The following is a 13334-nucleotide window of genomic DNA, read 5'->3' as shown; positions in this document are numbered from 1 at the left end:
TGTGAGGATACACACAACATGTGAGTCTGAGAAACAAATCAGGATTTCAGAACAAAAAGGTTCATCATAATGACAACATTACACTATAAATCACACATCACAGCTGAACGTCTTGGTTACGTATGTAACCTCAGTTCCCTTTCTGTCGGTCTCTCGACGTTGTGTCGAGAACGACAGATGGGGTTCGCCCTTGAGAACCAATCAACTCTGACTACTATAGAAAAGGCCAATGAAATTTGGCGAATGCAATTTGCATGCCGGGCTCCGCCCCCGGAAATCCGGTATAAAAGGAGGCCGGCGTGCAGCATTCACTTACCTTTGTTCTGAAGAGCCTGAGACCTCTCAAACTGCAGCAGAATACGATACGTGTTCGTGGCATAAGGGACACAACGTCTCGTTCCCTCCATCAGGGAACTGAGGTTACATACGTAACCAAGACGTTCCCTTTCTGTCGGTCTCTCGACGTTGTGTCGAGAACGACAGATGGGGTTGCCTATGGAAAACGCCACAACGCTGTATCGCGTCACAATCTCTAGCGAAGCGACGGTAACAAGCCTGGGCGTGTCATCTCGAAGCTTTCGTGAGACTGTAACCTTCCAGTGTGGTGGTCGGGGGGTTCCAGAGCTTTCTTGGAGAAAGATGGGTACAGCCCTGACCGGTAACTTTCACGGACGGGGCCTTAGCTCTCTATAGGCGAGAGGCCGTCCAGATCAGTTTACACCGGGTAAGCGCGACTCTTAATCAGAGAAGCGCTACAGAGGCCACCTCCTACCCGTGGGGAGGAATATGGTGGATATAGGTATGGTCTCGTCCTTGGAGGAGAACGCATGGAACGTGCGGACTGAGTAGTTAACCGCGAGGTGGAGGCCCACCTGGGGAAGCTCATGGGTTACCAGGAGTGGGAACCATTCTCATGAGGATACATCAGACGGAACAGCCCACGGAGGGGGTGTTACAGACGTCCGGTAGCACTAGGTCCGGTTTGAGCTATCTGTGATAGCTCACATGGTATCCCGGCCTAAGGGGGAAGGCTGCTCTGCCCAGCCAGCCCCCAGGGGGTGCTTGTTTGGTGATGGATGGAATGCCTATTCTTAACCAGTGTCTGGGTAAGAAGGGAGGCTGGTGAGGTACCAGTTTCTTAGCGATGTGTTCGGGTAAGAAGAAAAGGTAAATAGCACACTGACCCAACCTGTTAGAGGGTGGAAAGGTGCTTTCGCAGGCATACGCCCCCCCGGATGCCAGTCCTACATGTCGCCACGCAGGACGTGGGCTGACACCGGGTTTACGCGAAGGTTGTTAACCCTTGCGAAGGTGTTTGGGCATAGCCCAACCCGCAGCTCTACAGATGTCTGCTAGAGAGGCGCTTCTGCCAGTGTCCAGGAGGTGGCTAAACTCCGTGTGGAGTGAGCCCTCACTGCCAATGGGCATGGGAGATTCTGAGATCGGGATGCCGTCGTAACGACCAGACATGGGTGTTCCAGAGGTCTGATCTGGGATGCCAGAACGTGTCCTTCCCCTGAGAGAGCAGGTCCTCTGTCAGGGGAATGGTTCAGGGGGAGTCGCTGTCCAGAGCATCGGCTCTGAGGCCAAGTGCGGTTAGACCGGTGTGGTGTAACCAATAACACTTGGTGCTCCTGCTCCCTGACCTTGCACAGAGTCTGTACAAGAAGGCTCCTGGGGGGGGGAAGGTGTGCTTCCGCCCATCCCGCGGCCAGCTGTGCGCAAGGATATCCGTGCCGAGGGCAGGGACTATCAAGCGGGCAAATGGTGGTGTTACGGGAGGTGAACAGGTTTTACCTGGGCCTATCCGAACAGCCTCCAAATGAGCTGGACTGCACGGGGGTGGAGTCGCCACTCTCCACGAGGCATAAACTGGCGAGAAAGCACGTCGGCTGTCTAGTTCAGTTTGCCCGGGGTGTGTGGCCTGCAGGGAACGAGTCACCTGTTGACTCCACCGAAGGAGGCGTCGAGCAAGTTGTGTTTGGCTGCTGTGTGCGAACGCCACCCTGACGATCTGTATTCGCTACAGCTATAGTGCTGTCCTCGGAACAGCACGTGCATGTCTCGCACGAGAGGCCGTAGCCTGCTCAGTGCAAGTAGCATAGCCCACAACTCTTGGCAATTGATATGCCAGCGCAGGCGGGGGTTCGTCCAACACCCCACCTGCGTGCCCGTTGCACACTACACCGCACCCCTGCAGGGAGACTTCAGTCGTCACCACGACCTGCCTCATAACCTGCTCAAAGGGACCTGAGTCCGTCGAAAAAGTCATAAAGACTAGGGGTTATGGTGCGTCGGCAGCAGGGCGGCATCACCATGCGCCTGCTGCCGGTGTGCCACGCTCTCCTCGGAACTCGACTCTGAAACCAGTGTTGGAGCGGTGTCATGTGCATCAACTCGAGGGGTATTAACCCGCGAGGACGCCATGTGTCCCAGGAGCCTCTGAATTGTTTCAGGGGGACCGCTGTCTGCCTAAAATGTTCATTTCAGACAGTTCAACACTGGTTGGGCACAACTGCGGACAGGTGTGCCGACATGGTGACAGAGCTGAGTTCCATACCGAGAAAGAGGATGCTCTGCACTGGGGAGAGCTTGCCCCTCTCTTGGTTGACCTGGAGTCCCAATCGACCTAGGTGCCGGAGCACCAGGTCCCTTTGTGTACATAACAGATCTCGCGAGTGTGCCAAGATAGGCCAGTCGCTGAGATAGTTTAGTACCCGCTCGCCTTCCTCCTCTCAGGGAGAAAGGGCGGTCAGGGACAGACCGAAAGGGAGGACTCTGTACTGATATGCCCGCCTCTCGCACGCGAACCGTGGGAACGGCCGGTGTCGAGGAGGATCGAGACATGAAAGTAAGCGTCCTTCAGGTCGATTGCCACGAACCAATCCTGACACCTCATAGATGTCAGGACGCGCCTCTGTGTGAGCACCCTGAATGGCAGCTTGTGAAGGTGCTCTGTTCAGGGTACGCAGCCTTTGGGGGCAACCCGCCGTCTTTCTTGGGAACGATGAAGTGCGGGTGGTGACCCACTGAACATCTTGGTTTTGAGGGACGAACTCGATGCCTGTTTTGCCAGAAGGGTGGTGACCTCTACCCGAAGTACGGAGGCGTCCCTGCCTCTGACAGAGGGAGAGATGATGCCCCGAAACTTGGGTGAGTCTCTGGCGAACTGGATCGAGTAACCAAGACGGACCGCCCTCATTAGCCAGCGAGACAGTGTGGGCAGCTCTCGAGCTCCCAGGGACTGTGACAGGGTGACCAAGGGGACGGTCTGCTTCATCATTCCCACGGGGGGTGGTTCGTCGGCTGGCGGAGCTAACCATGTCGCGGGGAGTCCCCGGAGGGAAGGTTTTTGCTCCGCCTGCTTACCTGCCTGGCGGGACAACGGCACGCACTGTCGGTTTGAGAGTGGTGACGGCTGTCATATGTGTACGACCTCACGCCTCGCCAGGGTGTGAGGTCGGTTCGCCGAGCACAGTCCAGTGGAGTGTGCGATCGGCTGCAAGGAAACCCGGGGAGAACAGAAAACTCAGTGAGTAAGTGGGCGCCAAGCCCTAACAAGGGCCCGGCTTTGGTGACGAGGCAGGAGTCGTCCCGTACCGACCGATCAGAGCCGTGGCTGTGAAGGTTCGGGCCCGATGTTGTTCTCCCTGGGGTCTTCCCGTCAGTGTCCCTTCTCGCGAGGAGGTTGCTGACGGGGTGGAGGTTTCCCCCTCGACCTCTGCTTCCGGGGTGCCGCCTGTGGGGGCACAGGAACCGGAGCCGATGTCGAAAGGGTCCTGGGTTGCAGGGAAGCAGACGTCACGTGAGATCTCGGAGGCCTGTAGGCGGCCGAGTCGCGGCGTGAAAAAAATGTGGTTAATTGCCACTGTCTGCTTCGCCGTCAAAAAACTGCTGAGCGCAGTCCTCGACGGTGTTACCAACAACCCACCCTGCGAGATGAGTGCATCAAGAAAGCGGACTTCCTTGCTGTCACTCTTCTGCACAAGGTATAGCCGGGGGTGTCTCTCCTGGACCACTACCGTGGACATCGTCCGACCCAGGGCCCGTGCCGCCGCCTTAGTCGCCCGTAGAGCGCTGTCAGCGGTGGCACGGAGATCCTGCATTATACCCGGGTCGGCCTTACCCTCGTGGAGCCCTCTCAACGCCCTGGCCTGGCGGACCTGCAGGATGGCCAAGGCATAGAGAGAGGAGGCAGCCTGGCCCGCAACATCGCAAGCTTTCGACACCAGTGATGCCGAAGTCTTACGTGCTTTGGACGGTAGGAGTGGTCGATCCCCCCCCAGGTGGTAGCCGTCCGCGGCACAGGTGCACCGCAGGCGGACGTTCCACCCGGGGGATCTCGACGCAGTCCTTGGCTGCCTCACCATCGAGGGAAGTAAGGGAGCCGGAGCTGGTTTCACTGGAACGGTCCGTGAGTGGAGCGTTCCAAGTTTTACACAGCTCCTCATGCACCTCCGGGAAAAACATGGCACCCGGGGTGGGCGCGGTTTGCACCGCGCACCGACCTCGGGAACCACGTATCCCCGGGTTAGCACGGATGACATCACTTCTGCTTCCTCCTGAACTCGACCGCTGGGGGTGGAGTTTGGATTCGGCAGAGTCGGATGCCAGTCTCCCTCCGATGCTGCGAGCGACATCTCATCTACGTCACACATCGTTTCCGAGTGTGTGCGTGAGGATCCGGACGGTATGCCACCGCCGGTTGGGGAACGTTCAGAAGAGCGAATCGGGGTGCGATCGGCCCGTGAGCACTTGGCTGGCGGGTTTACGTTCGCAGAGTTCCCCGTATCACTAACGCTGCTAACGTGGGTGGTCATCGGGGCCGTAGCCACAGATGTCACAGCCCGGGTAGCAGACGAAATGGTGGCTGGTTCCCGTAGGAAGACAGCCACCCGTGACCGCAACTTCTGAATGACAATCTGCCCGCAGTGCAGGCAGATGTGTCAACAAACGCTGCTTCAGTGTGCTGGACGCCCAGACACCTAATGCAGCGATCGTGTCCATCCCCCTCCTCGATGAGGGTGCCGCACCCAAGAGAACAGCGGGACATGCCGCGCTGGAGAATGCTCAGTCAGTCCTGAAAAGGACTTTTAGAAAAAATCTCTAACACCTCCGGAACCGCCGAGACGCCCAGGGGAAGGTCGCTGCAGGAAGGGACGATCCGCTGTAACACGTCGTAGCACCAGCGTGTAGTTGTAGAGGATTGAATCCTGAGTTGTACTCATGAGCGATGGCTCTGAAGAACAAAAAGGTAAGTGAATGCTGCACGCCGGCCTCCTTTTATACCGGATTTCCGGGGGCGGAGCCCGGCATGCAAATTGCATTCGCCAAATTTCATTGGCCTTTTCTATAGTAGTCAGAGTTGATTGGTTCTCAAGGGCGAACCCCATCTGTCGTTCTCGACACAACGTCGAGAGACCGACAGAAAGGGAACCGCTGACACACTTGTGCAGAATCATGCTCATCGGTTGTGTAGTTGATGAAATGAGTTTGTGTTCAATGAGAGTGCTGATGTGTGATGTCACAGATGTGGTTCTAATCTCTATTTTATAGATTAGATTAGATTCAACTTTATTGTCATTACACATATACAAGTACAGTGTAACGAAATGTAGTTTAGGTCTAACCAGAAGTGCAATTAGCAAGTGCAGATATACAGTGTGAATAAATACAGAATACGATATTAGGAAAATAATTTACGATGGGCATGTACTATAAAAATATGACAATCGGTATGTTCTATGAACAATATATACAGAAGGCTATATACTGTGAACATTAATGTACAGGTGGTTATGAACAGATAACGATATAGACTATACAATAGTGCAAGTGACCTGAGTGTTCATTAATTACAGACATTAGCTCTATTAAAGTTACAGTGCAGTAGATGAGTTGATGCAGTTATACAGTTACAGTGCAGAAGATGAGTTAGTGCAGTTATTGAAGTTATAGTGCAATACATGAGTAGATGCAGTTATGCAGTTACAGTGCAGTAGATGAGTTAATGCAGTTATTGAAGTTACAGTGCAGTAGATGAGTTAATGCGGTTATTAAAGTTACAGTGCAGTAGATGAGTTAATGCAGTTATTGAAGTTACAGTGCAGTAGATGCGTTAATGCGGTTATTAAGGTTACAGTGCAGTAGATGAGTTAATGCGGTTATTAAGGTTACAGTGCAGTAGATGAGTTAGTGCAGTTATTGAAGTTACAGTGCAGTAGATGAGTTAATGCGGTTATTAAAGTTACAGTGCAGTAGATGAGTTAATGCCGTTATGCAGTTACAGTGCAGAAGATGAGTGAGTGCAGTTATTGAAGTTATAGTGCAATACATGAGTAGATGCAGTTATGCAGTTACAGTGCAGTAGATGAGTTAATGCGGTTATTAAAGTTACAGTGCAGTAGATGAGTTAATGCGGTTATTAAAGTTACAGTGCAGTAGATGAGTTAATGCCGTTATGCAGTTACAGTGCAGTAGATGAGTTAATGCGGTTATTAAAGTTACAGTGCAGTAGATGAGTTAATGCGGTTATTAAAGTTACAGTGCAGTAGATGAGTTAATGCAGTTATTAAAGTTACAGTGCAGTAGATGAGTTAATGCAGTTATTGAAGTTACAGTGCAGTAGATGCGTTAATGCGGTTATTAAGGTTACAGTGCAGTAGATGAGTTAATGCGGTTATTAAGGTTACAGTGCAGTAGATGAGTTAGTGCAGTTATTGAAGTTACAGTGCAGTAGATGAGTTAATGCGGTTATTAAAGTTACAGTGCAGTAGATGAGTTAATGCCGTTATTAAGGTTACAGTGCAGTAGATGAGTTAGTGCAGTTATTGAAGTTCCAGTGCAGTAGATCCGTTAATGCGGTTATTAAGGTTACAGTGCAGTAGATGAGTTAATGCAGTTATTAAGGTTACAGTGCAGTAGATGCGTTAATGCGGTTATTAAGGTTACAGTGCAGTAGATGAGTTAGTGCAGTTATTGAAGTTCCAGTGCAGTAGATGCGTTAATGCGGTTATTAAGGTTACAGTAAAGTAGATGAGTTAATGCGGTTATTAAGGTTACAGTGCAGTAGATGAGTTAATGCAGTTATTGAAGTAACAGTGCAGTAGATGAGTTAATGCGGTTATTAAGGTTACAGTGCAGTAGATGAGTTAGTGCAGTTATTGAAGTTCCAGTGCAGTAGATCCGTTAATGCGGTTATTAAGGTTACAGCGCAGTAGATGAGTTAATGCAGTTATTGAAGTTACAGTGCAGTAGATGCGTTAATGCGGTTATTAAGGTTACAGTGCAGTAGATGAGTTAATGCAGTTATTGAAGTTCCAGTGCAGTAGATCCGTTAATGCGGTTATTAAGGTTACAGCGCAGTAGATGAGTTAATGCAGTTATTGAAGTTACAGTGCAGTAGATGCGTTAATGCGGTTATTAAGGTTACAGTGCAGTAGATGAGTTAATGCAGTTATTGAAGTTACAGTGCAGTAGATGCGTTAATGCGGTTATTAAGGTTACAGTGCAGTAGATGAGTTAATGCAGTTATTAAGGTTACAGTGCAGTAGATGCGTTAATGCGGTTATTAAGGTTACAGTGCAGTAGATGAGTTAATGCAGTTATTGAAGTTCCAGTGCAGTAGATCCGTTAATGCGGTTATTAAGGTTACAGCGCAGTAGATGAGTTAATGCAGTTATTGAAGTTACAGTGCAGTAGATGCGTTAATGCGGTTATTAAGGTTACAGTGCAGTAGATGAGTTAATGCAGTTATTGAAGTTACAGTGCAGTAGATGCGTTAATGCGGTTATTAAGGTTACAGTGCAGTAGATGCGTTAATGCGGTTATTAAGGTTACAGTGCAGTAGATGCGTTAATGCGGTTATTAAGGTTACAGTGCAGTAGATGAGTTAATGCAGTTATTGAAGTTATAGTGCAGTTATGAGTGTAGTCCATTAGTGCAAATGAGCATTCAGTGTAATATTCCTGGTGTGCAAGTGAGCAGTATACAGTGCAAATGATGCTATGTGTGTGTAAACAGTCCAGTAGAGCAGATAACATGAAGTACTGGTGTATACTCAATATATCTGCACACTACACATGTTTCACATTTGCATTTTTAGTGAGAGGAATCAAAACATTGCACAGCCGTCAGATGATACATGTCGTCTCAATATACACAATATTGGTGTGTTTCCTCTGAAGGGATGCACATCAAGTGAACAGCGACACAGAATGTGTGTTGTGTTGTGTTGTTTACCTTCTGTTGTGTGATCCAGGCCATAGCTTCAGTGAAGAACTTTGGTTCATCCCGACTCATGTTGCGTCTGATGGTTCTACTGCTCAACTTCTGCTGTGAAGCGGAGTTCAGATCAACACTCAAGTCCCTGATGTTATCACAAAACACACTCACACTACACACACACAGAGAGAGAAAGAGAGAGAGAGAGAGAGAGAGAGAGAGAGTATTGTCACTGCTTTAGCACAGACAGAAACAGATGTGACTTTAAAGTCAATGCACATCAAAGTGTGTGAGCTTAAATTTTACAGGCATGTACTTGTGTGCGTATAGTGTTCACTTGTGTGCGAATAGTGTGCACTTGTGTGCGTATAGTGTGCGTTTAGTGTGTGCGTATAGTGTGCACTTGTGTGCGTATAGTGTGCACTTGTCTGCGAATAGTGTGCACTTGTGTGCGTATAGTGTGCACTTGTGTGCGTATAGTGTGCACTTGTGTGCGAATAGTGTGCACTTGTGTGCATATAGTGTGCACTTGTGTGCACTTGTGTGCGTATAGTGTGCACTCGTTTGCGTATACTGTGCACTCGTGTGCGTATAGTGTGCACTCGTGTGCGTATAGTGTGCACTTGTGTGGGTATAGTGTGCACTTGTGTGCGTATAGTGTGCACTCGTGTGTGTATAGTGTGCACTCGTGTGTGTACTTGTGTGCGCATATTGTGCACTTGTGTGTGTACTTGTGTGTGCCCTTGTGTGTGCACTTGTGTGTGTATAGTGTGCACTTGTTTGCGTATAGTGTGCACTTGTGTGCGTATAGTGTGCACTTGTGTGCGTATAGTGTGCACTTGTGTGCGTATAGTGTGCACTTGTGTGCGTATAGTGTGCACTTGTGTGCGTATAGTGTGTACTTCTTTGTGTACTTGTGTACTTGTGTGTGTACTTGTGTGTGTACAGTGTGTGTACAGTGTGTGTACAGTGTGTGTACAGTGTGTGTATAGTGTGCACTCGTGTGTGTATAGTGTGCACTTGTGTGTGTACTTGTGTGTGTACTTGTGTGTGCCCTTGTGTGTGTATAGTGTGCACTTGTGTGCGTATAGTGTGCACTTGTCTGCGAATAGTGTGCACTTGTGTGCGTATAGTGTGCACTTGTGTGCGTATAGTGTGCACTTGTGTGCGAATAGTGTGCACTTGTGTGCATATAGTGTGCACTTGTGTGCACTTGTGTGCGTATAGTGTGCACTCGTTTGCGTATACTGTGCACTCGTGTGCGTATAGTGTGCACTCGTGTGCGTATAGTGTGCACTCGTGTGCGTATAGTGTGCACTCGTGTGGGTATAGTGTGCACTCGTGTGCGTATAGTGTGCACTCGTGTGTGTACTTGTGTGCGCATATTGTGCACTTGTGTGTGTACTTGTGTGTGCCCTTGTGTGTGCACTTGTGTGTGTATAGTGTGCACTTGTTTGCGTATAGTGTGCACTTGTGTGCGTATAGTGTGCACTTGTGTGCGTATAGTGTGCACTTGTGTGCGTATAGTGTGCACTTGTGTGCGTATAGTGTGCACTTGTGTGCGTATAGTGTGCACTTGTGTGCGTATAGTGTGCACTTGTGTGCGTATAGTGTGTACTTCTTTGTGTACTTGTGTACTTGTGTGTGTACTTGTGTGTGTACAGTGTGTGTACAGTGTGTGTACAGTGTGTGTACAGTGTGTGTATAGTGTGCACTCGTGTGTGTATAGTGTGCACTTGTGTGTGTACTTGTGTGTGTACTTGTGTGTGCCCTTGTGTGTGTATAGTGTGCACTTGTGTGTGCATATAGTGTGCGTATAGTGTGCACTTGTGTGTATAGTGTGCACTCGTGTGTGTATAGTGTGCACTCGTGTGCGTATAGTGTGCACTCGTGTGGGTATAGTGTGCACTTGTGTGTGTATAGTGTGCACTTGTGTGCGTATAGTGTGCACTCGTGTGGGTATAGTGTGCACTTGTGTGTGTATAGTGTGCACTTGTGTGCGTATAGTGTGCACTCGTGTGTGTGTATAGTGTGCACTCGTGTGTGTGTATAGTGTGCACTCGTGTGTGTACTTGTGCGCGCATATTGTGCACTTATGTGTGTACTTGTGTGTGCCCTTGTGTGTGCACTTGTGTGTGTATAGTGTGCACTTGTTTGCGTATAGTGTGCACTTGTGTGCGTATAGTGTGCACTTGTGTGCGTATAGTGTGTACTTCTTTGTGTACTTGTGTGTGTACAGTGTGTGTACAGTGTGTGTATAGTGTGCACTTGTGTGCGTATAGTGTGCACTCGTGTGCGTATAGTGTGCACTCGTGTGGGTATAGTGTGCACTCGTGTGGGTATAGTGTGCACTTGTGTGCGTATAGTGTGCACTCGTGTGGGTATAGTGTGCACTCGTGTGTGTACTTGTGCGCGCATATTGTGCACTTATGTGTGTACTTGTGTGTGCCCTTGTGTGTACACTTGTGTGTGTATAGTGTGCACTTGTTTGCGTATAGTGTGCACTTGTGTGCGTATAGTGTGCACTTGTGTGCGTATAGTGTGTACTTCTTTGTGTACTTGTGTGTGTACAGTGTGTGTACAGTGTGTGTACAGTGTGTGTATAGTGTGCACTCATGTGCGTATAGTGTGCACTCGTGTGCGTATAGTGTGCACTCGTGTGGGTATAGTGTGCACTCGTGTGGGTATAGTGTGCACTTGTGTGCGTATAGTGTGCACTCGTGTGTGTATAGTGTGCACTCGTGTGTGTATAGTGTGCACTCGTGTGTGTATAGTGTGCACTCGTGTGTGTATAGTGTGCACTCGTGTGTGTATAGTGTGCACTCGTGTGCGTATAGTGTGCACTCGTGTGGGTATAGTGTGCACTCGTGTGGGTATAGTGTGCACTTGTGTGCGTATAGTGTGCACTTGTGTGCGTATAGTGTGTACTTCTTTGTGTACTTGTGTGTGTACAGTGTGTGTACAGTGTGTGTACAGTGTGTGTATAGTGTGCACTCATGTGCGTATAGTGTGCACTCGTGTGCGTATAGTGTGCACTCGTGTGGGTATAGTGTGCACTCGTGTGGGTATAGTGTGCACTTGTGTGCGTATAGTGTGCACTCGTGTGTGTGTATAGTGTGCACTCGTGTGTGTACTTGTGCGCGCATATTGTGCACTTATGTGTGTACTTGTGTGTGCCCTTGTGTGTACACTTGTGTGTGTATAGTGTGCACTTGTTTGCGTATAGTGTGCACTTGTATGCGTATAGTGTGCACTTGTATGCGTATAGTGTGCACTTGTATGCGTATAGGGTGCACTTGTATGCGTATAGGGTGCACTCGTGTGCGTATAGTGTGCACTCGTGTGCGTATAGTGTGCACTCGTGTGCGTATAGTGTGCACTCGTGTGCGTATAGTGTGCACTCGTGTGTGTATAGTGTGCACTCGTGTGTGTATAGTGTGCACTCGTGTGTGTATAGTGTGCACTCGTGTGTGTATAGTGTGCACTCGTGTGTGTATAGTGTGCACTCGTGTGTGTATAGTGTGCACTTGTGTGTATAATGTGCACTTGTGTGTATATAGTAGTGGTGGGCCGTTAACGCCGTTAACGCAGTGAGACTTTTATCGCGCGATAAAAAAAATGTCGCCGTTAATCTATTCTCAAAGTTGGGTTGTGAGCTGGGTCTATACTACGCAAGCTATGATGACTTTCACCTTGATATTTTAGCGCGGATGTATACCAGCTTAACTGCACTGTACGGGGCGAGAACGAGATTTTTCAACTTGCGTGATTCGCGTCATTTGCGGAAGCAGAAGCCGCCTCATCATCTCATAACCAGGACTTCATTCGCGCAGCAAGTAGGTCTATTGGCTCTTTGCATTAACATATAAATCACTCGCGCTTGACACGCCATTCGCGTTTGGTATGATCACAACATAACGTTACTGTGAAATTACCGCATCAAACGTGACGTGCTAACATGGATGCAGCTATGAAGCCGCCGGGTTTGCTTCAGGGAATATTCATTTTTAAGAAGCTTCCCAATAGAAACATCGACAAGACTAAGGTTGTTTGCACCTTGTGCAATGCGGAATTGGTTTAAAAAAAACACTTTCTCTCAACAGGTAGTGGTCTAGCTTTAGTTGAAACCAGTAACTTTGTATTGAGATCTAATGTATTATTGCTCCTGTATGACATATCGCTTGTTGCTCTCTAACTCTTTGTAAGTTGCTTTGGATAAAAGCGTCTGCTAAATGACTAAATGTAAATGTACTGTAGGAGCTCTTCCAGTCTCAAGTACCACCTAAACGCAAATCATCCCTTAGCTAATGCGGAAGTAAACACAAGTTCATCTTATTGAACATAATTTAATTTTCATCACCAATTATCATAGTAGAACAGCTTTCTCAAGCAGTTTGTGATGCATTTTGGAAACAGGAGATGAACCCCTGGTCTAATGCGCCACCTGGCTTGAGAAACCCGTTCTCAAAGACTTACTTTTAGTCATTATTTGGGTAGCACACATATTCTGAATGCCTTCGGCAGAATTCAAATGAGCCATTTTAATCTAGATTAAAAAAATTAATCTATGCCCACCACTAGTGTATAGTGTGCACTTGTGTGTGCACTTGTGTGCGTATAGTGTGCGTATAGTGTGCACTTGTGTGCATAGTGTGTACTTGTTTGTGTACTTGTGTGTGTGTGTGTATAGTGTGCACTTGTGTGTGTATAGTATGCACTTGTGTGTGTATAGTGTGCACTTGTGTGTGTACTTGTGTGCGTATAGTGTGCACTTGTGTGTGTGTGTGTGTTACCTGTGCATGATGTTGTCTGCTGGCAGGTTCTGATGACACTTGTGTGTGTTTGTGTGTGTGTGTGTGTGTGTTACCTGTGCATGATGTTGTCTGCTGGCAGGTTCTGATGACACTTGTGTGTGTGTGTGTGTGTGTGTCTGTTACCTTTGCATGATGCTGTCTGCTGGCAGGTTCTGATGACACTTGTGTGTGTGTGTGTTACCTTTGCATGATGTCGTCTGCTGGCAGGTTCTGATGACACTTGTGTGTGTGTGTGTGTGTGTGTGTGTGTGTGTTACCTTTGCATGATGCTGTCTGCTGGCAGGTTCTGATGACACT

The 13334-nt window shown here is 48.7% G+C and overlaps 1 protein-coding gene across 5 annotated transcripts in view; it reads right to left on the bottom strand.

Moving 5' to 3' along the window:
- The window catches only part of wu:fi04e12 (Desmoplakin-B), a 29845-nt gene that overhangs the window by 12809 nt on the left and 3702 nt on the right, over positions 1 to 13334 (bottom strand). For 4 of the 5 annotated variants that reach the window (XM_056764065.1, XM_056764066.1, XM_056764069.1 and 1 more), the window contains one exon: positions 8242 to 8395. In XM_056764065.1, the coding sequence (XP_056620043.1) occupies positions 8242 to 8395 (154 nt within the window). Of the gene's footprint in view, positions 1 to 8241; positions 8396 to 13218; positions 13243 to 13334 lie in introns of those variants that run through there. The other variant, XM_056764068.1, reaches the window with a different exon arrangement.

The sequence above is a fragment of the Triplophysa dalaica genome, chromosome 13 (genome assembly GCF_015846415.1).
Source record: "Triplophysa dalaica isolate WHDGS20190420 chromosome 13, ASM1584641v1, whole genome shotgun sequence".
In the NCBI taxonomy this organism is placed as follows: domain Eukaryota; kingdom Metazoa; phylum Chordata; class Actinopteri; order Cypriniformes; family Nemacheilidae; genus Triplophysa; species Triplophysa dalaica.
This window is presented reverse-complemented; position numbering and strand designations above follow the sequence as displayed.